This window comes from Cynocephalus volans, chromosome X (genome assembly GCF_027409185.1).
Source record: "Cynocephalus volans isolate mCynVol1 chromosome X, mCynVol1.pri, whole genome shotgun sequence".
Taxonomy (NCBI): Eukaryota; Metazoa; Chordata; class Mammalia; order Dermoptera; family Cynocephalidae; genus Cynocephalus; species Cynocephalus volans.
In genome coordinates this window covers 27,090,202-27,116,762 of record NC_084478.1, presented here as the reverse complement: position 1 = coordinate 27,116,762, position 26,561 = coordinate 27,090,202, and the positions used below count along the sequence as shown (strand labels likewise).

The 26,561-nt window shown below is 43.1% G+C and overlaps 1 protein-coding gene across 1 annotated transcript in view; it reads left to right on the top strand.

Annotated features, from left to right (window-relative positions):
- The first annotated feature begins 265 nt into the window (after positions 1 to 265).
- Positions 266 to 26,561, top strand: part of PHKA2 (phosphorylase kinase regulatory subunit alpha 2) — a 70,426-nt gene continuing 44,130 nt past the window's right edge. Inside the window, exons 1-7 of the mRNA XM_063083189.1 lie at positions 266 to 949; positions 16,453 to 16,611; positions 19,454 to 19,501; positions 20,395 to 20,563; positions 22,946 to 23,028; positions 24,539 to 24,619; positions 25,723 to 25,821. Coding sequence (XP_062939259.1) covers positions 872 to 949; positions 16,453 to 16,611; positions 19,454 to 19,501; positions 20,395 to 20,563; positions 22,946 to 23,028; positions 24,539 to 24,619; positions 25,723 to 25,821 — 717 coding nt within the window. The 5' untranslated portion in view covers positions 266 to 871. The remainder of the gene's footprint in view (positions 950 to 16,452; positions 16,612 to 19,453; positions 19,502 to 20,394; positions 20,564 to 22,945; positions 23,029 to 24,538; positions 24,620 to 25,722; positions 25,822 to 26,561) is intronic.

The window sequence follows — 26,561 nt, the reverse complement described above, 5'->3', positions numbered from 1 at the left end:
GGGAAGCAGACTTGCCCCCCACCCGGAGTCGGGTTCTCTGCGGCTCCTGCGAGCTGTCCCCTTTTTCTTTCCCCCTCAGGCCACGACTCAGGGTTCCGCTCTGCGGTGCAGGCGGAGACAGGGCCGGGGCGGAGCTAGGGGCGGGGCCGGAGCCCCTGGGGGCGGTCCTTTTACCAGTGCCCCTTAGGCCCGGCTCCAAACGTTCTGCAGCCCGGCGAGGGCGGGTCCAGGCCACCCAAGTGGCGTCGGCTGGGATTGGCGGCCGGCCGGCGAGGGAAGGGGCTCAGCGAGGCAACGTGGTTCCCGCCCGGAGCTAAGTTCTCCGCGGCTCCCGCGGGCCCGTCCTTTTTGTGTCCCCCCTCAGGCCGTGTCTTGGAGGGTTCCGCCTCGCGGCGGGGCCGGGACCGAGCTGAATCCGGCCTGGGTGGGCTCCCAGTCGGCCGGGGTCGGCGATCCGGTTTGTCCCATCCCGTGGCCTCCTCACGACCGCCTGAAGACAAAAGAGGCTCGGCGGGGGCGTCGTCGCCGCACGCCCGGAACCCAGTTCCTCGCTTCTCCCGCCGGGCCGGGCCGCCCTCCACCCGCGAGCGTCGGGAGCCGCGCCGGCCTGGGCGAGGCGGGGCGGCCGTAGCACCAGCCCCCGTCTCCGCCCCCGCGCCTCCCTGCCGTGCAAAACTCTGGTCGGCTTGCTTTCCAATCACACTTAGGTTCTATCATTTTGAAAAGTCCCGACCTCTTCCCGCCTGGCCCCATCCCGAGAACCGACTGAGGCTGTGAGTGTTTGGGGAAGCGGGCCTGCTTGGCGGCCGCAGCCCGGGCGTCCCACCTCCGCGCCGCAAGTCCGGCGCCGCGGCCCTGGGGCATCGCGGAAATGCGGAGCAGGAGCAATTCCGGGGTCCGCTTGGACGGCTACGCGCGGCTGGTGCAGCAAACCATCCTGTGTTACCAGGTAAGGAGAGACCACCCCGAAGGTACGCCCAAAACGACCCTCTTGCGTCGCTCATTCTCCTCCCCAGGCCTCTGTCCCCTCTTGAGACCTTAGACCTTGAAGTTAAGAGGTTTCCTATTCGAATCCAGTTCTTGCTTGCCAGGGATTACCTCCCCATAACCACCGTGTTCTCTTTACGAGTTAGGGGACCAGATGGCTGCTGTGGCTACTCTTCACAGAATTCTTTACCAGTTTTTTAAGATCGAAGATAGAATGAGCTCCTTCGGTGCCCTAGGTACAAAATGAGACTTTTTGCGTTGACTGCCAGTTTTGGATGAGAGAGGAGGCGTGCGTAGGCTGGACAGAGCACATTGATTAAGGACGGTGAACTCTGGACTGCGAGGACAGTAGACAGGGGTGAAGAAACTCCTGAGGTTTGGGTACGACAGCACCAGAGTGTGGATCGACAGCTACTGTCCCTCCCATGAGGTACTTTGTTAGAGACCCACTTGGGAGGGCCTTAGGGTCTACTATGGTTCCTGTTTTACAGATAAGAAAACTGCAGGGCTGGCCAGAAAGGTTACCTCATGTAGCAGGGGCAGACGACCCAAAGGCAAGTCTTTTGCTCCCAAGTTCTAGGAACCCTGTGAAGCTGCCTGTGTGCTTTAAGGTAGGAATGTGCCTGCTGTGCTTTCTATTACTGGGCTAAAGTTATGTGCAGATCCATAATGTAGGACCACTGAACTATTTTTATTCCTAGTGAAGACAGCAGCTAAATTGCTTGCCTTCAATCAGCAGCAACTATTTATAGGCGCTTCAGAGTCAGAGAAGCAAGTGGCATTCAGTGGTTAGAGGCCTGGCCTACAAGTTGGGAGCCATGATCACTCCCAAACCACTGACCATTTTCTCTTCTTAGCTAATTTCTCAGCCTTGATTCCTCATTCAGGAAATATTTATTGTGCATCTGTTGTATGCAAGGCACTCTACAAAGTGCTGGGCTTACAAAGAAAAATAAATGATTGTAGTGCAGTGACATTTGTGCATAGGGTATAGGTCTGGAGTCCTTTATCTGAAACCCTTGGGGCTAGATGTGGTTCGCAAGTTAGAAATGTTTGGATTTTATAAAGGTAAATGCATATGCCATACGAGGATACTTCAGAAAATTCATGAAAAGTTTCGTATGATCTTTTAATTCTGTTTTTCCATGATCTTTTTGAAGTACCCTCGTATATAGGAGAATAATTTCAGCAGAGTCTGCGCAGCACCCCTTAATCAAACACATTATTTTTTCCACATCAGAATATGAATATTCATGCTGAGTGGGATAAGTAAAGACTGAAAAGAGTTTCACGTTAGTTCAGGTCATCTTTTGCCACCAAACAAGCTTACTGCAAACCTACAAAAATATGTTAAATTTTCAGAGCTTATTGGCTTTTGAGATTGCACGTGAAGGATCATGGTCCTTATTTTGGGAGCTTTGAGGAAGGATTCCTAACGCGGTTTGGGGGGCGCTGGAGAGAAGTCCTGGAAAAGGTAATGTTCAGATTGAGAGCTGAAGAAGTAGACAGCAAAGGGAGGTTACTTTTGCCTTTCTCCTTGGACTATTTTATAGAGAGATCTATGAAGTGTTTTAAAATCCAAGAGGAAAGGTCTTTCACTTCACTACTGTGATGAAAGAGTCTGTAAGGAGAACTGAGGAAACTTGGTTTTTGGGTCAAGCTTGGGTTTGCATCCCCAGCTCTGCCTTGAACAACATATGTAAGCTTTACTCATCCTTTCTGAATCCATGCCCTCACCTGTAAATGTAAAATGGTGATCATAACACTGGCTTCCATTGAGTTATTGTAAAGAAAGAATTAGTGCCTAGTAGGTTGCCTGGCACCTAGTGGGAAATCAGTAAATAGTGGGTGCTCCTGGTGGTGTTATGACTTGGATATTGGCCACACATTAGTACCCAGGCCTAGTGGTCCTTGCATGACCGTTCTGGCCCATGATGCTTCCTTTTCTGAAGGCCCTGATACAGCTGCTAATTGCTTTCTAGTCCTTGAACAACATAATTATGTCTCCCCACTGATGCAGTGAGATCCTAAGTACAGAGACCTCATCAGTTTTGCTCCTTTGCATCAAGCAGTGTCTCCAGTGCTTGAAAGGTACCCTTAAATCCTGTTGGTAAAATACTTCCTGCAAGGTCTGAGCCATCCAGTGACCCAGCTATTGGTCCAGGCTTGCCTTCCCTCAGGAGCAAAAGAACTGTCTTCTCATTAAAGTAAATCTGCAGGGTTGGACTTTCCTCCCCAACATTTTAATGATTAAAAAAAGTTTTCTGACCCTTTAGTTGTATTTATTTTGGGGGTAGTTGGTGAGAAGCCCTCATGTTTACCCTCTTTTTTGCTTCCTGACTGCATTATCAAGCTCTTCTGACTTAACCAGAACACTCCAAAATCCCATGAGTCTACAAGTGCAGAGTTGCACACCTTCCCACCTAACCCCACCCCGCACCCAGCCTGCCCCAACAACTAGTCTTCACAGATGTAGAGCCGTAACCCATTTAGTGCCTCGTCATCTTCTCTGAGTGATCTTAGGTAGATCACTCTGTAAAACTGAATGAGCAATTCTATGTTATGTTTATTTCACCACAATAAAAAAATGAATGAGCAAAACCAGTGGTTTCTAAAGTTTTTGCTATATCTTCCCATCTTTTCCTGTAGGTATGTGCAGATGTTTATGAGGTGGTTTTCAGTGTCAGCTGGTACAAGCTCTGAACCGCGTTTCTGATTTGCTTTTTAAATTGAGATCCACTTACATTGGTTGCCCTTGTTAGAAATCATTCCACGTTAAATATGTCAAGCTAATCACTTTTTCGTTAGAGGCAATAGTTTGTTCATATCAGCTAACATGTCAACTAATTCCTTTTCCTGTATCTATGAAAGAGAAGAACTGTTTCCATTAGTCGTTTGCCAAATATACTTGCTGCTGAATATTATTTGAATCTTTAAGGCAAAGAAGGAAAGAGCTATGTTTTTAAAAGGGTCCTTTTGCATGTTTGATTTTATAAATATATACTCTAGGGAGTATCTTCAAAAATTTGTTGACTTTGAAAAAAATTCTATATTTATTTTGGGCCAGATAAAAAAAATACTAACGTTGTACATTTCTTCAATAATAGCTCTGTGTGAAGGCTCATATATAAAAGTGATAAGTATGAAGTGGTGATAAGAGAATATGGATAAGAAAGAAAAGTAATGATCAAGGCAGTGTTCACTGTAATTGCAGATTATTTGGTATAATAAAGCAAATAATTAAGAGACCAGGACAGTAACTAAATATTGCTATTTAATGACCATGGAATTTATAATGAGAAGAATGGGATAACTAAAACGTGAAGTATGGTTTGGAGAAACTTGTATCTGCCACTGTGAGCTCAACAGCTTCCTGATAAAGACTTTTCTGGTGAGATTGGTAGTGATATTAACAAATGTGATTTTTTGCTATTTAATAATGAAATGTGTCAACATTTGGGAGAGCTGTGTAACTCAGTGAACTGATATTTTTCAAATGGCCAGTGCTTGATGTTATAAAATCACACATGGGCAAATGATCCTTTCAAAGTGTGAGATAAACCAACGGATTTTAATTAGAGTACATAAAGCTCACTGCTATGGTTTTGGATTCCACATTTCAACTAGCCTTTATTAAACTATCACTTGTTGAGTTTGGGTTGTATCAAAGAATAAAGAATATTCCTAATCATCCAAAAAAACTTTTTAAATGTTCCTCCATTTTTAAACTACATATCTGTGTGAGGCTGGATTTTGTTCATATATTTCAACTAAGACAATATATTGCAACAGAGTAAATACAGAAACAGCTATGAGAATCCAGCTGTCTTCCATTAAGCCAGACATTAAAGAGATTTGCAAAAAAGTGAAACACTGCCACTCTTCTCAATACTTTTTTGTTTTGGAAAAATTTATCAAAAGTTTTGTTTTGAAATGTTATGTATATTAACATGTAATAGGTTTATTTTTTAATGAATTAGTAAATATTTAAAATGTTCTCAGTTTTAATTTCCAGTGTGGTAAATATCAATGGCTAGAACACACATAAACAAAAGCTCTTTGGGATCCTCAGTAATTTTTAAGAATGTAAAGGGGTCCTGACACCAAAAAGGTTGAGAACCTCTGGGAAGTTTGAGAACCGTAGGGGAAGACCACAAAGAAGTCTTCAATTTGATCTGTTACATTTTCTGTCTTTTTTTAAAAAAAGGAACAAGTCGGGCACAGTTACAGTGGAACTTTTTCATTTGTTAGATCTGGGTGATGAGAATATAGGTATTGATGTACTGTTCTCTTTGCTTTCCTATATGTTTGTGGTTTTATTTGTTTGTTTGTTTGTTTGTTTGTTTGGCAGCTGGCTGGTGAGAGGATCTGAACCCTTGACGTTGGTGTTACCAGCACCACACTCTCCCAAGTGAGTTAACTGGCCAGCCTATGGTTTCATTTTTTAAATTAAGGTTATATGGGGCTGCCCGGTTAGCTCAATTGGTTAGAACATGGTGCTGATAATACCAAGGTCCAGGGTTCCATCCCTGTACTGGCCAGCTGCCAAAAAATAATAATAATAATAAGATTTTATTAATAAACATAGTCTAGGAGTAATCTAGGAGTCAGGTTTGATTCCTTGTTTTCCCTCATTCCCCACCTAGAATGGGGAGAATTTTCTAATGGATTAGATCACCAAAATATATCTCATCTCCACCCACTTCTGTCCGTGTCCACTGCCTTCACCATCATCTCTTGCCCTGATTCCCCTCCAGCCTCCTGCTTCGCTCCCTGCTTCCACTCTTGGCCTCTCCTCTCCAGAGCAGTTAGTGATCTTATGTTGGGCAGCAGACTACACTGCTCTTCTGCTTACAACCTTCCCATGGCTTTCAGCGCTCCCAGAAGAAAATGCAGGGGTCTTCCTGTGGCTTGTATCCAGTCTATCACCAAGCTCTGTTGATTTTACCTCCTAAACATCTCTGGAATCCACCTGTTTCTTTGGTTCTTCTCTACCACCACCACTGTCCTCGTGTAAGCTACCAGCCTCACCATCTCTACCCCTGCACTAGCTTACCCACCGTCTTCTCCCTGCAGCCACTCTCAGTCCCCTTCCAATATTTCTTCCCACCGTGGTCTTCTCCAGGGTCAAACACGAGCATTCTGGGCAGCACTGGGTCCAGTAAGGGCAGAGATAACATTTTTAGCCCCTGGTCAGACAGGGGCTTTCTGACAGATGGTTGTCTGGTCTGTGTGTCTATTCAAGAAAGGCAGCACTCGTGGATAGCATTTTCTCCTTCCCAGTATGATCCAGGGGTCTTGCCTTCTGCCACCTCCCACTTCAACTCTTTATGGGTATGGCAGGAGAAAGGCTTTTGCTGTGCCCTTTCCAGGACAGGCTTTAAATATTTTAGTGCCAGATAAAAACATTTGAGTAATTCAAGGGACAAATTACTTGAGTCCTCCATTTACAAAGAGAGGACTGCAATAACCCATACAGGGGAGAGATTTAGATTTGTTTCAGGCTTTGTGGGGATCTAAAAAATCATCTAGTCAGATCACCCACTCTCCTTTTACGGTTAAAGAATTCCAGCCAAGAGAGTTGATGGGACCTTTTGTAAGGTCATCCTTGTAAGCTGACGGCCCTGTGATAAACACTCTGTCTTGTTGGGACCGGGCCTGAGGAGTGGAGAGTACTTCAGAGACGTCAGATTGTTGTGAATATCAAATAAAGTAGCATTCTCTTTACTTTATGTATTAAAATAGTGAAACTTTAATAGGCTGTTTCTTTAAATATTTCACTAAATTTAGTTCTGCCATATTGTCCTTGTCACTTATATTTAGATGTCACCCTATTAATGAAATAAATATTACATCTGTCTCACAATGGGCAGGGGGAACATAATTAATGTTCATAAAATACATTTAGAGAAGTGGTTCTTAACCAAATGGGTTACAGACCCATCTGGGAATTTGATGAAGGCTGGATATCCCATCTTCTCCTGAGAAAAATGCTCACAAGAAAATCTCAGGAGTCTCAAGGACCTCCACCTTCTCACTCCCACTCCCCAAAGCCCATCCGCAGACTCCTAGCAAATCCTCTAGAGACCCAGGTTAAGAGACCAGGTGTGGAGTGACGTGTGGTCAGCCTTCATACTCCAAACACAAACACAGACCTGAAATTTATGGAATAAAAGTCCATCTTGTAATTGAAAATATCAAAGAGTGACAACTGCCATTCTCCCATTCAGGTGAAAATTCACTAGCGCAGCACCCAATAATCCACTGATACCAAAACTTCAGGTGTTGGCCAGGAGGGAACTGACAGCCCCCCTGAATTTGAATGTGTTCTGTAAGTTTCCACAACACCAGGCTAAGGACTGACATCTCAGTAATCCTCTCCTCCTTACTACAGGAATTGGCAGAGAGGCAAAGAATTAAAATCTCCTAGGAGAGTAGTAAAGTCATTTGCACATTTCATTGTAGCTAAGAGGCCCAGAGCGGTTTTTGTGTTTCGAAAGTTTTAAGATGAGTGTTGGGATCTGGGACGAAGCTGGAACGAAGTGGATGCCTGCGATGCTTGGCCCATGACCCAGTTTATTTCCCTATAAGCCATCATTCAGTCATATCGGATGGTGCAAATGCCTAGGCCCAGGACAGTTTGCAGCTTGTGCATTGTTTGTAAACCCAGAGGGGGAAAATCTAATAAGCAGCAATTGAGAGAAAGACATCATTTGAAAGTTAGAATTGCACCCCTGTGATCCCCTTAGGTAAAGCAGGAGGCCGCTGCATATTAGAGCTCACATTTTCAGGATTATTCTCTGAACCACCTGAGGTTCACCTATAAAATTGTACAAAATCTCTCTCAAACTAATGTGAAAAGAAAGCGTTAGTCACACAACTGGTAGTTTCAAGTATAAATGCAATCATTTTTAAATAAATGCTATTATAATTCCCGCTTTAAAACATATCTCAAGTGTAAAGCATTGTCCTTTTCCACTCCCCTTTAATATTTTAAAAAGTAGTTGCTAGAACCAAACTCCAGTACAACGAGTGAATTTAACCAGTTTTTGGAGTTTGTGTAGTAGAATTTTGCACCTTCTATGTTTTGCTTTACCACCGTGGGGGTGGTGCTGAGTAATCATATATTTTCAACATTTATCCTAGTCTCTTCTGCATATTTCATTTGAATAACTGACCAGTACTTTCCTCCCTTGGAACTGAGCAAGGCAGTAACATGCATTTAAGGATTCTTGATCCAAAGGAAAAAAGCCCAAGGGTAGGGGTTGGCCTCAGGCCTCTGACCTCTGTCCCTTGGTGCATAGGAAAGGGAACCATGGCCTGAGACAGGGATGGCTTCACAGAGGAGGGAGCATCTAAAGGAGAGTAGTTTGCAGGGAGGGGAGTACAGTTAGAGGGAGGAGCAAGCATGTGCACAGGTCCAGAGGTGCAAGAGCAGAATGTGCTAGAAACACTAATTCAGATTTTCTGGGGGGCCAAGAAGGGAGTGTCAGGTGACGAGGCTGGATGCGAGCGATAGAGCCAGCACAAGAGCCTTGGATCGCAGTCTAAGAGATTTAGTTTCTATCTTGCAGGCAATGGAGAATTCTGAGCAAGGCAGCAAGGTTTTGAGACTCTAGGTCTTCCTGTGACCACCCTTTCTGGAGGATGGATTGGCAGGAACCAGTATTAGAGGCAGGAAGATCAGTAAGGAGCTATTTCAGTTTTCTTGTGGGATGGAGGTAGGGCAAAAAGAGAATTTGTACTCTCTGCCATTTCTGGTGCATAGATGACAATATTCATCTCTGTGCCCTTCAGCTAGAGATTGAATTGCAAACTATTAAATATAATTAGTTTGGTGCTACCATCAAGCATACATATTTTGCCTTAGTATTGCCTCGATCTTGCATGTCATTAATAGCATGAAATAAATGTTTTTATGGTGTCTAGTTCACAATGACTGTATAAGCATTCATTGCTGCTTTTGTTAGGATTCTTCCTGTTATAAATGACAGAAACTCATCTCAAATAGCCTTTAAGCAAAAGGAGAATTTATTGCCCAAATACTGAAAAGTCCAGGGGATTGTTCTAGATTCAGGCATGGCTCGATTTGGGAGCTCAAATGATCAAATATGTCTCTTTGCATGTCTTGGCCCTGTTTGACTCTGAGTGGGCTTTATTTTCTGGCAGGCTTGTCCCATATGATGTCAGAGCTGCCCCTTGGCAGCTCTGGATTAGTCTTCCAAAGTGGTGGGCTCCACAGAAAGGAAGCTTTTTCTATAGTGGCTCCAGTGAGAGTCCCGACTGAGAATAGCTCTCAGTTGTTCCAGCTTGGGTCGTGTGCCCATCCCTGAACCGCACCCAGATTGGCCAGGCTTGGGTCACATATCCTTCCCTGCAGCTGGGGCCAGAGTCAGGGGGCCAGCAGTGATGGGGTCAGCCACACCAGAACCACGCTGAGTCAGAGCAGGGGAAACTATAGGCTGTTACCAGAAAAGGGAGAACAAATAGGCGCTGGACAGGCTGAGGCAACAGCATTTCCATCAGGGTGGGCTGAAGTGGAGGCCCAAGGGGATGCACATACTCCAGTCTGTGTTGAACTCTCCTTTTTATAGAAAGGGAAATTGAGGCCCAAGGAAGTTAAGTAGTTTGCTCAAGATCACATGGCTAGTTAGTGGCAGAACAGAGATTTGGGTATCTTACACATTGCAGAGTCCACACCCTTAACCACTACATTATCCACTACGCCTCCCATGTGGGATGGGCCTCAGGTTCCTTCTGCCCAAATAATACCAGAGACTGAGCCCACATTACTTACAATCCTGTCCATTCTGTTTGGACAGTTCTAAATGTTAGGAAGTTCTTACACTGAGTTGAAATCTGGAGTTCAGTAACAGAAAAAATCAGATCCTTCTTTTAGCTCTTCAAAGGGGTTGACTTGCTCTCTCTTAAGCCTTCTGTAAACACCTGTATTCTTCTCCTGTTCCCATGAACTATAGCTTTTTGCCTCTTCATCACCCTGACCACCCTCCTCTGGGTATACTGTAGGTAGTGAATGTCCCCTTTAAACTATGGGGTTTGGCAGCAACAAAATACACCAGATGTGCTCTGCCAGGCTAGCAATTCAGCAGGACTCTTATTTCCCTTGTTCTGAAAACTACTTCTGTTAACACAACATTGCCTTTTTTGTCTGTGGTACTCACACTGTCATTCGGTTGCTGTTAAAACCTGCAGTCAGCATCATATAATTGAATTTTCTTGTACCTAAGTGTTGGACCAAGCTGTGGCTGCTGGGATGGGGGTGATTTGGAAAAGAGAAGAGGCTCTGTTTAAAGATTTGTTGGGGTCCAGGGGTTGGGGGTGTATGTATAATGGGAGCTGAGTCAACTCAAATGTGGGAATGATGGCTAATAAAATTAGTTCAGCAAACATTTATTAAACACGTGAGCCCAATAAATAAATTCTTGCTGAATTCCATCTGGTTTCTTTCTGTCTGTTGTCCAAGTCCGCAGCTCTCCGCTGTTCCAGTCTTGGCTCAGCATACTCTCGGCAGCCCTTGGCCGCCCCTGCCCTCACATGCATTTTCTCTCCAAGCACATGGCACTATTTCAACACCTCTGCTCTCTTCTGTTGTTCAAATCTACCCCATCTCCTGCTTGCTTTAGGAATCATCTTTTTCGTATTGCCACCAGCCAAGAAGATTGTGTAAGTGGTGTTTCTTGAGCTTGTATGATGAAGATTTAGCTTTTTGTTTTCATTTAATGTTGAATATGTGTTTTTAAACTAGACACATGCCAATCTAGGGAGTCGTGTACCTTGTCTTCTCTGGTCACCCCCCACCACTGTATCCCCACCCCCACTGAAATTCACTGCCCTAACTTCTTCCTCCTTAAACTTCACCTCTGTCCTGTGAGGTTATTAATATCTATTTCACCCATCTCATCTCTGAGTTTAGCAATGAGCCATTTCCTATTTGAGGCAACTCTCCTGTTTTGCCCACTTTTCTACTTTTAAAGAAAGAATGAGGCTTTACCTCCTGCTTGAATCATTCCCAAGGTTCACGCTGTGCATGTCTGATTTGCTTCTTCAGGGTGTCCTGAAGAAAGACTGAACAGAAGAACATGCATAGAACGAGCACTCTTAAATGTCAGATTACTTGTATTAGTTGTGCATGATACAAATATATAGAAAGATAATATCTACACTTTTAGGTATCTTTGAAAAGATAATTCAGACTATAAATCAGTAAAACTGTAATCTTTATTATACATTTGTTCATTTATTTATTCAGCATATAATTAGGCCAGGACTTGGGTTAGAGTGATAAACAGAAAAGACAGACTTTGCCGTCAGGAAGCTTATAGCATGGGAACAATGCTTAAGATTGTGCTGGAAAGATATCCCTTGTTCATGGATCAGAAGACTTAGTACATTTGAGATGGTAATTTTCTCCAAAGTGGTCCACAGGTGTGGGATTTAGATGGAGGTTCATTTTCTAGTGTATGTATGTCCGATTGTCCCAACCCCATTTGTTAAAAAGGCTGTCCTTTTTCCTTTCGGTTGTCTTTAGACCTTTGTCAAAAATCAATTTGCCATATTCATGTGACTCTGTTTCTGGACTCTCTATTCTGTTCCGTCCATCTATATGTATATTTCTTTACCTCTTGTTAGGATCATACACATTTAAGATTGCTATATCTTCATGGTTCACTGTGTCTGTCTTCTCCTCTGCCATGAGATGGGCAGCGTTTGAGATAGTAGCCTAGTTCCTAAAGGGAAGATAACACAGAGCAGAACCACAGCTGACCAGGGATGACATGAGGCATGGATGAGAAATAAATGTTTGTTTTAATAAGCCACTGGGATTGTAGTGTTGTTTGTTACCAGAGCATAGGGGCCAAGCCCTGGGCCCAGTCGTTAGGGCCCTGCCCTGTTTTCTCATAGACAGGAGCCAACAAGGCCACTTTCCCTAGATTAGAAACTGAGAAGAGGTGGAGAAGGTAAGCAGGACAAACAAATGATTTGAATAAGGGACGATCTGCCCAGCTGTTGGCCCCTTGCCCGCGATGAAACACAACTTACATTAGGCTCATGTATCTCAGGCATCTTCCCATGGAGTTTAAGAATGTCATCATCAGGTTAGCCTGCAGCAGGGGCATGAGTCTTAGTGCAGGTCTGTGCTATTTCCGCTAAGACTACCTTATGATACCTACCATTTAGCTGTCCTCATAGTTGCCATTTCCTGAGATTTACTCCATCCTTGTCTTTCATGACTCCACAGCTGGTCACCTGAGGAGATAGCTGAGTGGGAGAGTGGATATTACTGCATACTTTGCCACCAATATTAATTTAGTCATTATTTTTTCAGGCAAAGTGCACAGAGAGTTTAGTAAAGCAAAATAGAAAGAGAAGATTTATATGAATGAGCAAAATCCAAAGCTACACTTGAAGGGGAAAGACAAGACATGGCTGTGGAGAGAGTGCAGAGTTGTTAGGTTTTTTGTTTCAAAACTTGATGGAGACTAGCCAGTTAGCTCACCTGGTTTGAGCATGGTGCCGATAACATCAAAGTCGAGGGTTCAGATCCCCATACAGGCCAGTCGCACAAAAAAACAAAGACAAAACTATCAATGGGATAAAATATCTCCACTAGCAATACTTTCAGTAAAGATAGAAGAGGGCACCCAGACTTTGTTATTTCCTAATAAAAATGATGGTTACATTGAGTTCACGTGCAGATTCCTCCCTAGCCACATATCTTCATCTGATTTCCTGAAATAATTATATGAAAAAGAAATAATGTGAATGAAAGCTGTTCAAATAGGTCAATAATATTAAATATAGTTAGCAGTTACTAAGCACTTACGTGTGCTATACATAGTTCAAAATGTTTGATATGAATTAACCCATTTAATCCTCACTGACAACACTGTGAGGTGGTGTAAGCACTGTTATAATCCGCATTTTACAGGTGGAGATGCTGAAGTCATTTGCTCAAGGTCACAGCTGGACTGTGGTAGAGCTTTGAACATGGGCAGTCTGATTCCAGAGCCTGTGCTCTTAAATGTAATACATGGAACGTTATCTTTCTTTACAGGCAGAATTGGTGAGATAGTCACCTGGTTAAAAAGAAACTAAAAATTAGTCAGCTCATAGAAGAGCAAGTCCAGTGACCCCCTTTCCTAAAAAAGAGTGACTAGATGCTTAAATTCATTGGTAGTCAGGGAAATAAAAATTTAAAAAGTAAAAGTTGTGATGAAATATCACTTTACACCCATCAGACTGACAAAAAAACTTAAAATATTGATAACTTGCTGGCTGGCAGGGATGGGGAATAATTATTAAAATTGAAAGTGCATATATATATACATATAACCTGTCAGTCAGGCAATCCCATTTTGGGGATTCTATTCCATATAAATAAAAGCACTGTTGAAAAGAATATATGTTATAAGGATATCTGTTGCAGTATTTTTGTAGTGGCCAAAAAAACCTAAAAAACAACCAACCCTGTAAAACAAATGGCTACATTATAAGGATAAATGACTGGATGCATTGTTATATGTATCCACCATGGAATATTATGCAGCCTCTAAAACTCATAAGTTTGAGTTATGCCAGATGACTTGGAGGGATCTCATAAGGTTCTGTTGAATGAGAAATGCAAGGATCAGTGGTGGGCATCATATGATCCTAGGAGCCTGTTCATTAGAAACAATGATCCAACCCCTCCAAAACCTGTGCATAAACAGGAATTTATACATAAGGATATATATGTGTACATATCTATATACACACATGAAATATCTGATTTTAGTAGCATAGAGAAAAAACATGGAAAAACATGTGCAAAGGTTGTTTCATGTACTATGTTTATGGGCTTGCTGATGTGAGGGAAGGAGGGAGCCAAGCAAAGAAGGAAAAAAGACATCTGAAAAAGATACATCTATATGATTGTAGTTATATATTTCTTCAATGTTATATGTGGAGATAGATAATAACTAAATAATAATCTTTAAAAGATTGGAAAGCAGTATATGGTTAAAGTGATCATATCTGAAACCATAGGCTTAGCCTGGGTTTAAAATCTCCCCACCTTCTTCCTGTGGTCTGCATTTGCCTGTGTCCATGCTTAGCTTGCAAAATGGCGTCAGATAGAGCAGACTTTGTACCTTCCTCCATTTCCATACCTAATGTAAACAAAAGACCCCAGAGCTCTAAACAGCTGAACCTTTCTGGGTGGTTCACAGAATCGATGGGTGAGGGTGCGGATGACATAGCACAGTCCATCTCCATGTAGGTGATAACTCAAGACAAAACCACTGGGTCATCCTTATTAGAAGGGACAGCAGACCAGAGGTGGCCAGTCTGTGGTTGCTTCAGTTTTTATGAATCACATCAAAACGGAGCTGCCTACATCTTCTTCCAACACATGTATTATTTTTTATAGACTCAGAGAGAGAAGCAAGTCAGAAAGCAAATATTCCTTTTGCTGAGTACGGTAACACCATAATTTTACATGGCTTGTGTATGCATAGTTTTTTAATATGGGGATCCCCAGAAACACTCAGACTGCTTCTATGTAGTTGAACATGGGGGACAGACAGTATAGCTTAGGGTGGGGATGAACTAATCCACTCTCACAGTTAAGGCCAAACTAAAGAATAAAAGAGATGACTTTCAGTTAATAGGACAGTGACATTTCATAATCCAAACCACATGGCATTATGTGTAAGCGATCACTGCTGTGTCATCAGAAGGTGGTTTGTCTCTGGATTCATGGTAGGTGGAGACGCCAGGAAGGGGTTGAGTTCTTACTCTGGATCTCCTGATGCTTTCCTGTCCCAGGCTTACACAACAGGCCTCAGAACAGATAAAAATGCTTATGTTATCCATTGCTGAATAGTGATTTTTGAAAAGCACATCAGTAGTACACTATCGGAATAAGATTTGTGCTCTCACTCAGCCTTTCCTAGACTTCGCTCCTGGTTGACTTGAATACATTGACTCGTAGTTGTGTCAAAACACTGAATTCTGTTGCCCCTAAGGGTAATATTAGTTGAGTTTTAGATGTTTTTGTAGAGGGCATAGATTAGTTAAAGGAGAAAGTCAACTATTTAATTCTTTAGGTGGGACCATGTGAAATGATACTAACATTTTTTACCGAATAACCTTGACAGTATTACTTGAAGGTATCTAACAGAGTTTTTCATAAGCCCTCTTGTAAATAGTACGGTACCTTTTGAATGAGCTGGCAAGGTTCTGATTGTTATGATGCATTTTATTAGATACAGATTTCTTTGTATATTTTCAGGAAAAGTCAACAGAGTCTTTATTTTAATGTAACTCTTCTCCTATCTTATACATTTTATTTCTAAGCACAGAGTTTATTAGGACTGGCTTTTTAAAAATTAATAGCTGTGTTGAGGTATAATTTGCCACACAATTCACCTATTCAAAGTATACAATTGAATGGTTTTTAGTGTATTCACAGAGTTGTGCAACCATCAGCCATCACCACAACCGATTTTAGAGCATTTTCATCACTTCCAAAAAGAAAAGAAAAAAAAAAAAAGATATTAGCAGCCACTTAGCTTAATGTTCTCAAGGTTCATCCATGTTGTAGCATGTATGAGGGTACTTCAAAAAGTTCATAGAAAGATTTGTATTAGCTTTCAATTCTATTTTTCAACAAACTTTTTGAAGTATCCTCATATTAGTACTTCCTTTTTATTGCCAAATATTTCACTATTTATATGAACCATATTAGGTTTATCTACTCATCAGTTGATGGATATTTGGCTTGTCTCCACTTTTTGGCCTTCATGAATAATGCTGCTATAAACATTTGTGCACAATTTTTTGTGTGAGGGTCTGGCTTTTTAGTGACTGAGCTGCCCTTTTAAATTCCAGTGATGATATAGCTAAATGGGACTTTCCCAGATGTCCTCTTGCTCAGCACCTTCTGTTTAGGCACGTGAAGGATCTGGATTGTAGATGAGGCAACTGAGGCCCAGGTAAGGAAAGTGACTTCCCTGGGCACAGAGAGCTGGTGAGTGGAGTGGTCTCTTGCTCCCAGGTTCAGTGCTTTGCCGATTGCCGTGGAAACATGGAGGCTGAAGAAGACCTAAAGCCTGCAGTGCACAGATTTATAAAAGCCTTACAGGCTTTTTCTGTTTTCTGTTTCTTCTGTTTTGTCACTTACAACAGTGCCTCTGGTCTGAAACTGAAAGAAGAACATAAGAGTTAGAAGGTTCCTTAGAAATTTTCTACACTTATATCCCTGCTATACAGGCGAGGAAACTGAGGCACAGAGAACTGATGTGACTTCTCTCCCAAGATCACACTGTTAGTGGCAGAGCAAAGACTGGAACCCTGGTCTCTCTGCTCCTCGTCCCAGGTCCTCATCTGCCCCCTTGGGCGAGCAGTTAGCCAGGAGCTATGTGAAGGGCGGTGTTGAGCCATTTTGTGTCTCTTCTCTAACAGGATCCTGTCACAGGGCTGCTGTCAGCCAGCCATGAGCAGAAGGACGCCTGGGTGCGGGACAACATCTACAGCATCCTGGCTGTGTGGGGCCTGGGCATGGCCTACCGCAAGAATGCTGACCGCGACGAGGACAAGGCCAAGGCCTACGAGTTAGAACAGGTAATGGTGACCGATGGCTGCATCTTGGCTGCTCAGTACCTTGTCCTTGAACTGAAAAACTGACGAGGAAGTAGCTGTGTATGCAGAACAATTTGCTTTCAGGCCTCTCTTCCATTTTTGCTGTAGAATATTTGTGGGGGGGGGACACTTAGGTAATCTCAACCTCACATTTGTCTGTTTGAAATGTTTCCCTCTATGAAACGATAACACCAAAAATCACACCAAATAAGAAATGAATGTCTCCAAATTTCTAACCCCAAAGTGTCGATTTGCCTGACTAGCTACATTTCTCTTACACATGCTCTATCAATTTTATACATATTTACATTCAAGGCATCATTATAAACCAATATGATCATTTTTAAAAATCAGCACATCAGAGCTACACATTCCAAAGTGTGTACTCTTCAGAGTAGCCACATTGAAAGAATATTTATACCAAACACTATTGCTGCTGCTTAAAATATTTTTGAAACTTCCTTTATAAATACCTTTCTAGTTTGAGCCATTCCAGGAAAGCAGTCTTATTAATTTATGGTCACCCTTTAATTTTGAACCACACTGGTGTCATCCAGTTTTTGTGCCGATGTTACTCACCACACAGCACAATGATGTCCTTTTATTGTTTTCCAAAATTAGAAACCAAGATACACACCAAAGATAAGATTTGCCATCAATGAGTTTGTAAGAAAAGAATCTGCCCCTGAGCACAGGAGGTATTTTCCTAGTGTTTTGAGTGATAGCATTAAAGTAGGAAGCACTGGAATGTAAAAGTATAATTGTCTTGGGGTGAGAGCTTTTGGGAGTTATCTTTCACTCATATTCTCCTCAATGGCCCTCACAGCCAGCAGCCCATGAGGTCCAGGAAGAATTCTTACAGCCCAGTCAGTGTTTGTTGATAGCAACCAACATGTGCCCAAGCAAGGGGAGCTTGACAGCCATAGGGGGGCTTAGAAAAGAAGCTGGTCTCGGGGAGCAGGGTTTGAATTTGCCAAGACACATGGATTCTGAAGTAAGGAAATCACCCAGTCCCGGAGCTAAGGAAGTATAGATAGTTTTTGAAATTGCATACAGCAAACATGAAATGCTCCTCCAAGAAGTTGGATGACTTTTATATAAGTGAATCATTCATTTAATAGTATAATGATTTGTAAAGCAGTGCCTGTCTACACACATGCACACATGCAAGCACGCGTGCACACACGTACGTCCCTACTTGGCCTAGGTTAAGGTTGACTAGATTTGTTGCTCCTTGACTAACAACAGTGAGACATGAACAGGCCACATTGTATCCTAATGCCTTTTACTACTTGATGCACGTGGTTAATAACTAAAGGAGACATCTTCCTTGATTATGGAAAATAACACGGGGATCTTCCAGTGATCCTCAGCAAGGGCACTATTGCATTTTGGGCTAGAGTCCTTCATTGTGTGAGACTGTCCCATGCATTGCAGGACATTTAGGATCCTTCGACCCCACTCACTAAATGCCAGCAGCCCCCACCTCCATCATTGTGACAATAAAAATGCCTCCACCCCCACATTTCCAGATGCTCCCCCACCCCTGGGGGATAGTAAAATCACCCCCAATTTGGAACCACTGGACTTTGTCTTAATGGAAAATAACTTCTTTATTTTAGGGGAAGTCAATTGACAAATGTTTATGCCATAAATCATAGGAAATGTTAATTATAACAATGTTAATTTTACCTTAGCAATATGAGGTAACATTTTTGGCCCGAACAGAGTTTATGACATAAAGTGAGATTATATGCTAGAACCCTAGGATTTTAGAGGTGGAAGGATCTGAAGGACAGTCCATTCCACACTTTTCGCTGGCAGTGAACTTTCAGGGTCCTTCACTCTGTCCTGCCTTGCAAACCTGTACATTCTGGGAGAGAGGAGATGCTTGTGCCCCTGGGTGGGGGCTTCCTTCAGCCAGGCTGCTTTGACCTACCATTTGTGAAGTATTTGTGTAGTGTATTTAGTAGGACAAATTACGACCAGTCTTTAAATGGGCCGGAATTGTGGAGGAAGTGGGAGGCCACAAAATGCACTTGGTTGAGTGCCGCAAGCTCTGGCGTCTACTGCCCGGGCGTGGTCCTTGGCCCACCCTTGCAGTTGCAGCTCAGAGGCATTAGCCATGTTACCTCACCTCTCTCAGCCTCAGCTTCCTCATCTGTAACGTAGGTAGTGCTGCCACCCACCTCGGAAGCTGGGGTGAGAATGAGAGACGATGCAGCCAGCACGTTCTGTACGATGCCTGGACCTAGTGTCTAATGGATTACCACGGCATCATTGCTGTTACTTAGAGTGATGATAACAGTAATAGTAATCGGTTGCAGTAAACCATATTATTAAGAAACCTTGACTGCCACTTGCATTTTGTAAGAAATTTACTCAGTAGTGCAGTAATGGTGTCACAAATGGCTATTCTGGATAAAACATCATTACTTTTGGGCAGGCGTGATAGACTTAATTCATCCTTAGTATGACAAAAATAAATTACTAAGAAATGTGACATAAAGCTCCAGAATACTAGGCTTATAAGAATTGTGTTGCTAAAATGTCAGTGAGGAGTCAGAATTTCAGAGCCAGAAGATACCATCTGATCCAACCCCTTTATTTGAGTTAAGTCACTTTGTCACGATTTTCCTTTCTTTGTGATGGAGCAGAGGAGTGGAGATAAGATGAACCACCAGACCACTTGTGTGTGCTCAGGACCCACCCTTCCCGGGGAGTTGCCAGGCAGCGCTGGCTTCCGTGTGTGTGGTGGCGAGGAGGTGGTTTCTCTGGAGCCAGGAACTCAGGCCCTGTCACTGACTGCGCTTTATTTCCACAGAACGTGGTGAAGCTGATGCGAGGTCTCCTGCAGTGCATGATGAGACAGGTAGGCGGAACACGACAAACGTGTTAACGTGTGTCCGCAGAGCATCGGAGCAGGCATCTCAGGCCATTTTCCTCATGACACTGAACATGCTTAAAGCGTTTTGAACTTTTCTTCTCAACAGAAAGAGAAATTGGAAATATTTTGCCTACTTTCTCTTTTTTAAAATAATTTTGTTTTACTATAGAATCACAGTCTCAAAGAATACTATTTCTGAGAATCTCTTTTGAAGAGTTACATGGGGAAGAAAACTTTTTTTTAAAATACACTCCAGAAAGCCATGTTTATTCTGTCAAGTTTATAAAAGGGTATACTTTCATTTGAGATGAAGTGCTTGAGTTTTTAAAACTTGATTACTGTTTACTGGTGTTTTCATTGAGGGGTAAATTAAACAATTTATTGAGCACATGCTATATACAGAACATTATACTAGGATCAGCACAAATTCAAAGATGAATATCGTACGGTCCCCACCCTCAGTGAGCACATTCAAAGACGTTTGCTCTTTTCCTTTCAACATTAGGAAACAAGAAGTTGGCATCTAAACAGGTCCTCTTCCTCCCCTTCCTCTCTCCCTCCCTCCCTCCCTTTCTCATTGTACCTACCATGTGTTCCCAGCTGGGGATATGCAGACAAGGACACCCTTTGGAGTGACCCCTCACCCCTGCAGAGCTTGTTAAAATCCCACTGGGCTGGGGCATTTCCGGTGAATGGCTGAGAAGGATCCCCAGCACAGCCCCTCTGTGTGGTGCTCACTAGCAGCTGCCTTCTGTCCCTCTGGCTCCCAGAAGTAGCAGATCAGAGATCTAGATCCAGGTGATGGGTCCTGGGTGTGGCCTCTACCAGCCATGAACCCCTGTAGCTATGAGGAGCCTGCCTTCTGCCTTCTCCCTCAGGTGGACAAAGTGGAGAAGTTCAAGCACACTCAGAGTACCAAGGACAGCCTGCATGCCAAGTACAACACTGCCACCTGCAGCACCGTGGTGGGGGACGACCAGTGGGGCCACCTCCAGGTGGATGCCACCTCCCTCTTCCTCCTGTTCCTGGCCCAGATGACTGCCTCGGGTGAGCCAGGGCTGTTTGAGCCCATGGGAGTGACAATTCAGAAAGGGTGTGGGGAGGGGGCAGGTCCGTGACCAGTGTCTTCGTCCGCTTTGTGCTGCTCTAACAAAATACCTGAGGCTGGGCAAATTATAAACAACAGAAAGTTATTCCCTCACAGTTCTGGAGGCCAGGATGTCCAAGATCAAAGCGACAACAGGCTCGGTTATCTGATGAGGGCTGCATCTTCCAGAAGGGAGGAAGGCTATGTCCTCACATGTGTCCTGACGTGATGGAAGGCAGAAGGGCAAGAGAGCCGAAGGCTGCGTGAAGCCGCTTTTCTAAGGGCCTTAATCCCATTCACGAGGGAGGAGCCCTCATGGCCTAATCACCTATTAAAGGCCCCAGGTCTTAATAACATCACATTGGCAGCACCTGAATTTTGGAGGGGACACATTCAAACTATAGAAGCAGTTTATGCAAAGGAAAAGCATGCTTCTCTGTGATATTAGGTGCATTTGCTTCTGTGATAGGTCAGGGAATGCAGGGACCCTGTCCGTGACCTGCCGCCTGGACAGTCAGCCTCCACCTGGGCTCTTGCGGGATGAGGGCTGTTGAGCCGGCTCCATTAGCTTCTTTCTGTCGAGCCCACAGCTTCCTTACTGTCACCCTCACCTCGTTTCTGGAACAACCTAGGTCAGGCCCAACTTTGACAGTTCAAGTGGCTGCAGACAGTCTCACGCTTGCCCTTAGACTTTCTCCTCCAGGATTAGCAGCCTTGTCCCTTCACCTCTCCCTCTGCCTATCCTGGTCACCCTCTTCTAAACACACCCTTGTTTATCCAAATGATATTTGAGCAGCGCAACTTCCACTGCTCTGCAGCATGCCCAGTGCGGGCTGAACAGCCAGTGGCTCCTGTGCTGAGAGCAGGCCACAGCTGTAGGACAGAGTGTCTTGTCCCTGCGGGAGTGCCTTCTGTGGCAGCCTGGTTGCCAGGCCTTTGCACACCAAATGGTCTCTCTCTCCATCTGCTACGGGGGCTCCCCTGGCTTACGGCACTTAGCGGCTGTATCTCAGCGTTCTCATCACCAGTCCAGTAAACTGATGTGCCCGAGTCTTCCCATTTATTTCAGACTGCAAGTGTGGAACTAAAAAATCCCGTAAGTCAGTAAGTAATGTCGTCGTGGCTTTGTGAATAAACCATGCATTTATTAAAAAATACTTTTTGGTTGTGAAGTTAATATGAGCTCACTGAAGATATTTTGGAAAATATAACAAAATACAAAGAGAAAATTCCACTGCCAATTTTCATTCAGATGTGTCTCCTCCAAATCTTTTTCTATGCACTTTTTAACATATTTGAGGTCATATTGTATACGTACACGTAGTCTTTTTCTTACATAAGCATTATAGCTAAGCATTTCCTCCATAATCTTACAAGCTCATCATAAACATTATTTTAGTGATTTTATCAAGAAATATACCATAATTAAATTATTTCTTTATTATTTTTTGTTGTTGTTGCTATTATAAACTAATGTCACAGTACCAACTTTGACCCCATCTCCATTTACTTCCTTCTGATAGTTAGATGCCATTCAAAGAGTACTCACATATATTGCCAAATTGTTTTCAGTTACTAGTTAAACTTAGTTCTAGTTAAACTTCTAATCTAGCTTATAATTTAAACTTCCTTCATACATATAAGAGCGCATATCTTATATCCATGCCAGCTTCAAGAATTCGTGCTTTAAATGCATGTATTTGCTATAACCAACCATATTTTCAAGGGCCTGATTAAAGAATCAGCGTTCTTGGTCACTGCCTGCCTCAGTGACTTGATGCAGCCCCCAGGCAGGTCCTGGGAGCTGGGCTTTCCACGGGGTGAAGGGCCGGCTCCTGAAGCTGGGAGCTCTGCTTTCCCTGTCTGCTGCATTGGAAAAGGACCTACCCTTTTGTGTTTGGCTCACTCAAGAATAAGGACAGTGTCTCTGGTTCTTCTGGGCTGAAGTCCTTGCTTTGTTGGAACCTTCTGTGCACAAATACAACATGTACCAGAGGCCCCATGCCTTATCTTTCAACCCCTTCTACTTGTAGGCACACATAGGAAAGGAGCCACTCTTTCCTTCCCCCTCTTTCCCTCCCTCCCTCTCTCCCTCCCTTTCCTCTTTCCTTCCCTCACTCCCTTACTCCCTTCCTTCCTTCCATCCCTCCTTCTCTCCCTCCCTTCCTCTTTATGAAATTAGACATTATTATGCTTACTTCAGACTTAATTTTTGATGCCCTAGTAAGAAAAATAAAAATGAGGGTAAAAGGATTTATTTCCTAGTGTGATATTTATAATTTGTAATTGGCAACTTTCTGTTCACAACATAACTTCATAACCTTAATGTTTTTCTTTACTAGGCTTACGTATTATTTTCACCCTCGATGAGGTGGCTTTCATACAGAATCTTGTTTTTTACATAGAAGCTGCATATAAAGTCGCTGTAAGTATCAACCCTGGTAGTCTTTTCAGGTGTGCCAGTCATCAAAAAGAATAAAAATCATATAGTTCTTTAAGGGCCAGGTTGTTTGGGGTTGACCAGAAGGTTAGCAAGTCTAGAGCTGTAACGTTGTATCACCTCTGCAAAGTGCACATTTTTGTCCTGGGATACAGTTGGGGGTTTTGTTTTTGGAACGCACCACATTCTCTGTCTGAATCCATTTTTCTTTTTTTAAATCCCACTCTAAAATGTCCCCCGAGATGCATACGGACCCTGCCTGAGTCGGGATGAGGAGGTAACAGCATTAGCATCTTGGGAGGAGCTAGAGTGTTGGGATGATCACAGCAGGCCCACACATAGAGGGGCGAGCCAGGCAGAATCCCTGCTTGGGGATAAGGGTGCAGAGTAAGGGAATAGACTTAGGGTGGAAGTCGATATTGTAAAAGAGCAGAGAATAAAGGCAGCTTGGGGGAATGCAGGAGGTAGAGGCCAGATCTCAGAAGGTATGGCCATCTGGAGAGAGATGTGAATGTGATGCCCTAGGGAAGAAAGAAACCATTTGTCATCTTGAACTCTGAGGCTGAAGAGTGGCCTGATCAAAGCAGTTTTTGAGGATGAGTCATTTGACTCCTGGGTTGCAGTAAAAATGGGTGGGAGTGGAGGAGGGCCCAAGGAAAGAATCCTGAGCTCAGCTGCAAGGAGGAGGCTACAGTTGCTCTCCTATGTCTATGTCTCAAGTTCCACATGTTGATTAAAAAAAAAGACTGAAAGTTTGGCATTAGTCCCGTTCTTGTTGGGTTGTAGTCTTTCAATAGTGCACGTAGCATTATTTCAAAACAGCATCCAATATTTGGGTTTTTAAATGAAAATATGAATTGTGAAAGTTAGGTACACATGCATCAAGTCCGCTGTGTGAGTGTTCTCAGCCAATTCATATTAGTCAGTTTTTAAATACCATGTAAGTTCAGTGTTCTGTGCCTCAGTCTTGACTTTGGCTCTGGTTGCTTGCTGAGCATTTTTTTCCCCAAGACATAAAATAGGTTAAATAGGCTAAAAATAGGTATTAAATTATTTTTAAATCGTGTTGTTGGCTTCAACTAGTTATAACCTATGTGTTAAAGTTTCTTTATTCCATCTTACAATTTAATATAAGTTAAAGGCATTGGCTAAATCGAGGGGCGGCATTTTATTTGATTTTAAGATAAATATTTAGTTCTCTACAAATCAAGAGTTCCTTACAAATTAATACCTTTTAGAAATAAGAAATTTGAGAGTGTTTTTGCATGCACTTTTGTTCCACTTGAGTACTGTCTTCAGAAACTGTGCAGAGGTCACATGAAGTGAAGCTAGGGGAGAATATAGCGTGAGTATACAAAGCCTTGAATTTGGGAGCCTTTTGAGAAGAGATACTCAGGTTTCATTATGCCTGCAGTAACAAAAAGGAATCGTTTTTCCATAGCACTTCTCATATACCTCTTTCTCCCCCTCTGATTACTGCCTTTTTCTCCCTTAGGATTATGGCATGTGGGAGCGTGGAGATAAGACTAATCAGGGCATTCCGGAATTGAATGCAAGCTCTGTAGGAATGGCCAAGGTGACAGTTTTACTGTTTGTTCTGCCTTCTGTGCATTTTTGCTGCTTTGATTCAGTTCTCTTCATTAGGAGTTTGGATTTAATCTGATTAGTACATTCTTCAAAAGTCAACAGCATTTATGTGAAATTCAAGTGGCGCATGTACCCCAGGCAACTGAAATTATACGTAAAGAAAGTAGGTTTCCTATGCTGAAATCTGCATGTGGCAGAAAATAAGTTGTGCTCTATCCTTGTTATCTGTTATTATCACCCACACGTCGAAGCTCTTGCTGTTGCTTAAGAAGCTGCACGTATGGTGTCCAGTCTTCTTTTCTGGGTCATAAAGAAGGCTGAAGAATATGACCACTTTGTAGGTCAGGCTTACAAGTTCAAAAGTCTACAAAGTCAGGTGAGTAGCAATAACAAGTGAAGCTGGCCAGAGAGAAAGATATGGGGGATATGGGGATGCTGGGAACTTTCCCTAAAGGTATTCCAGTTCAGACTCAGTTAAAAAGTACTCTCAAACCAGCAAAGCACCCCGCGGGTAGAGTCAGCCTGCAGGTCTCCAACGTGCGCCTCATGCTGTAGACATTTAGTACACCGCCTCCTCTTCCTCCTTCTCAAAACAGAAGTATATTTTTTGGACATAGGCTCCAGAGCCAGAATTTTTCAAGCAACAATAAATATGCTCTGCTAAAGTAAACTGACAGAAAATGTACTTTTTACTAAAAGAATTAACTTTCTGAAGCACTAGATTTGCTAATGTTAGAAGTTAACCACTAAAATAGGTGAAAGAAAAGCCAACCATGAATTTAGACACACACACACACACTGTTATGAACTTGTTAATATTTCATTTTTTGGTAGAATACTGATTTCATTCTGGGAATTGTTTTTCTGTTTTCTCTTTCCTGTTCCTACGATGAGCAACAACACACAGGAAAGCTCTGATACAGTGAAAGTAAAGACAAAACATGACTATAGGACTCTTTAGCTGGATTTTCAAGACGTGTTTTATTGCCTTTGGGAAAACATGTATGCTAGATTGCTTAATGAAAAAGGAGTGCCAGATATTGGAGGGTTTGCTTATTAAAAAGAAAAAGTAATTCATACCTGTGTTTGCAGGCAGCACTTGAGGCAATTGATGAACTGGACCTTTTTGGAGCCCATGGAGGACGCAAGTCTGTGATCCATGTCCTGCCTGATGAGGTCGAGCACTGCCAGGTGACAACTGAGCCTCCTGCCTTCCAGAGAGTAGAGAGCAGGAGAATCCTGGAGTGGGAGACCTGCACTCCAGTTCAGATTCCCTGCCTTCCTAGCTTTGTGCTACTTGGCTTCTTTGAGCATCAGTTTCCTCATCCATAGAATGGGCACCCTCCCCTCCTGCCTCACAAGGTGGTTTTAAGAATCACAGAAAATCACCTTTGACAGTTTGTCTAAGCACTTTGTAAGCCAGAAAGTACTATGCAAACCTAAGACATGGCAATGCTGTTTATATGGATTCAACAATCAAAGCAACCTTGCTTTGCTGGAGGCCAATCTGTTTTATGTTTTTTTGAGTATAGGTGCTTTTCTCTCAGATTTATTTCACAATGCTCCCAAATTGAATAATTAGCAATCAGTAGTTCACTTGTGGGGTTTGGGGCTGGGCAGCATGGGTAGCAGGGGAGAGATGGCAAATTAATAGAACCTCAGTGAAGTACAGATCAGAGAAAGGAGTGATTTGATACAGATTGGGGACTCCATTAAGCGGACAGTAGGTCATCAATTGCTAGTCAATTGCAAACTCTTGTTTAGTGAGGGCCAGCGGCATGCCATGTACTGTGCTGGGGCTTAAGTGAGTCAGATCCATAGAATTTTGTAAATGGAGAGCCTCCAGTGGGAGTCTGTGTTTCCAGGCAGAGAAAATCTAGGGAAGAGTGACTAGATAAAGAACTGGGCCCAGGGGTCAGTTAGCTTTAGAA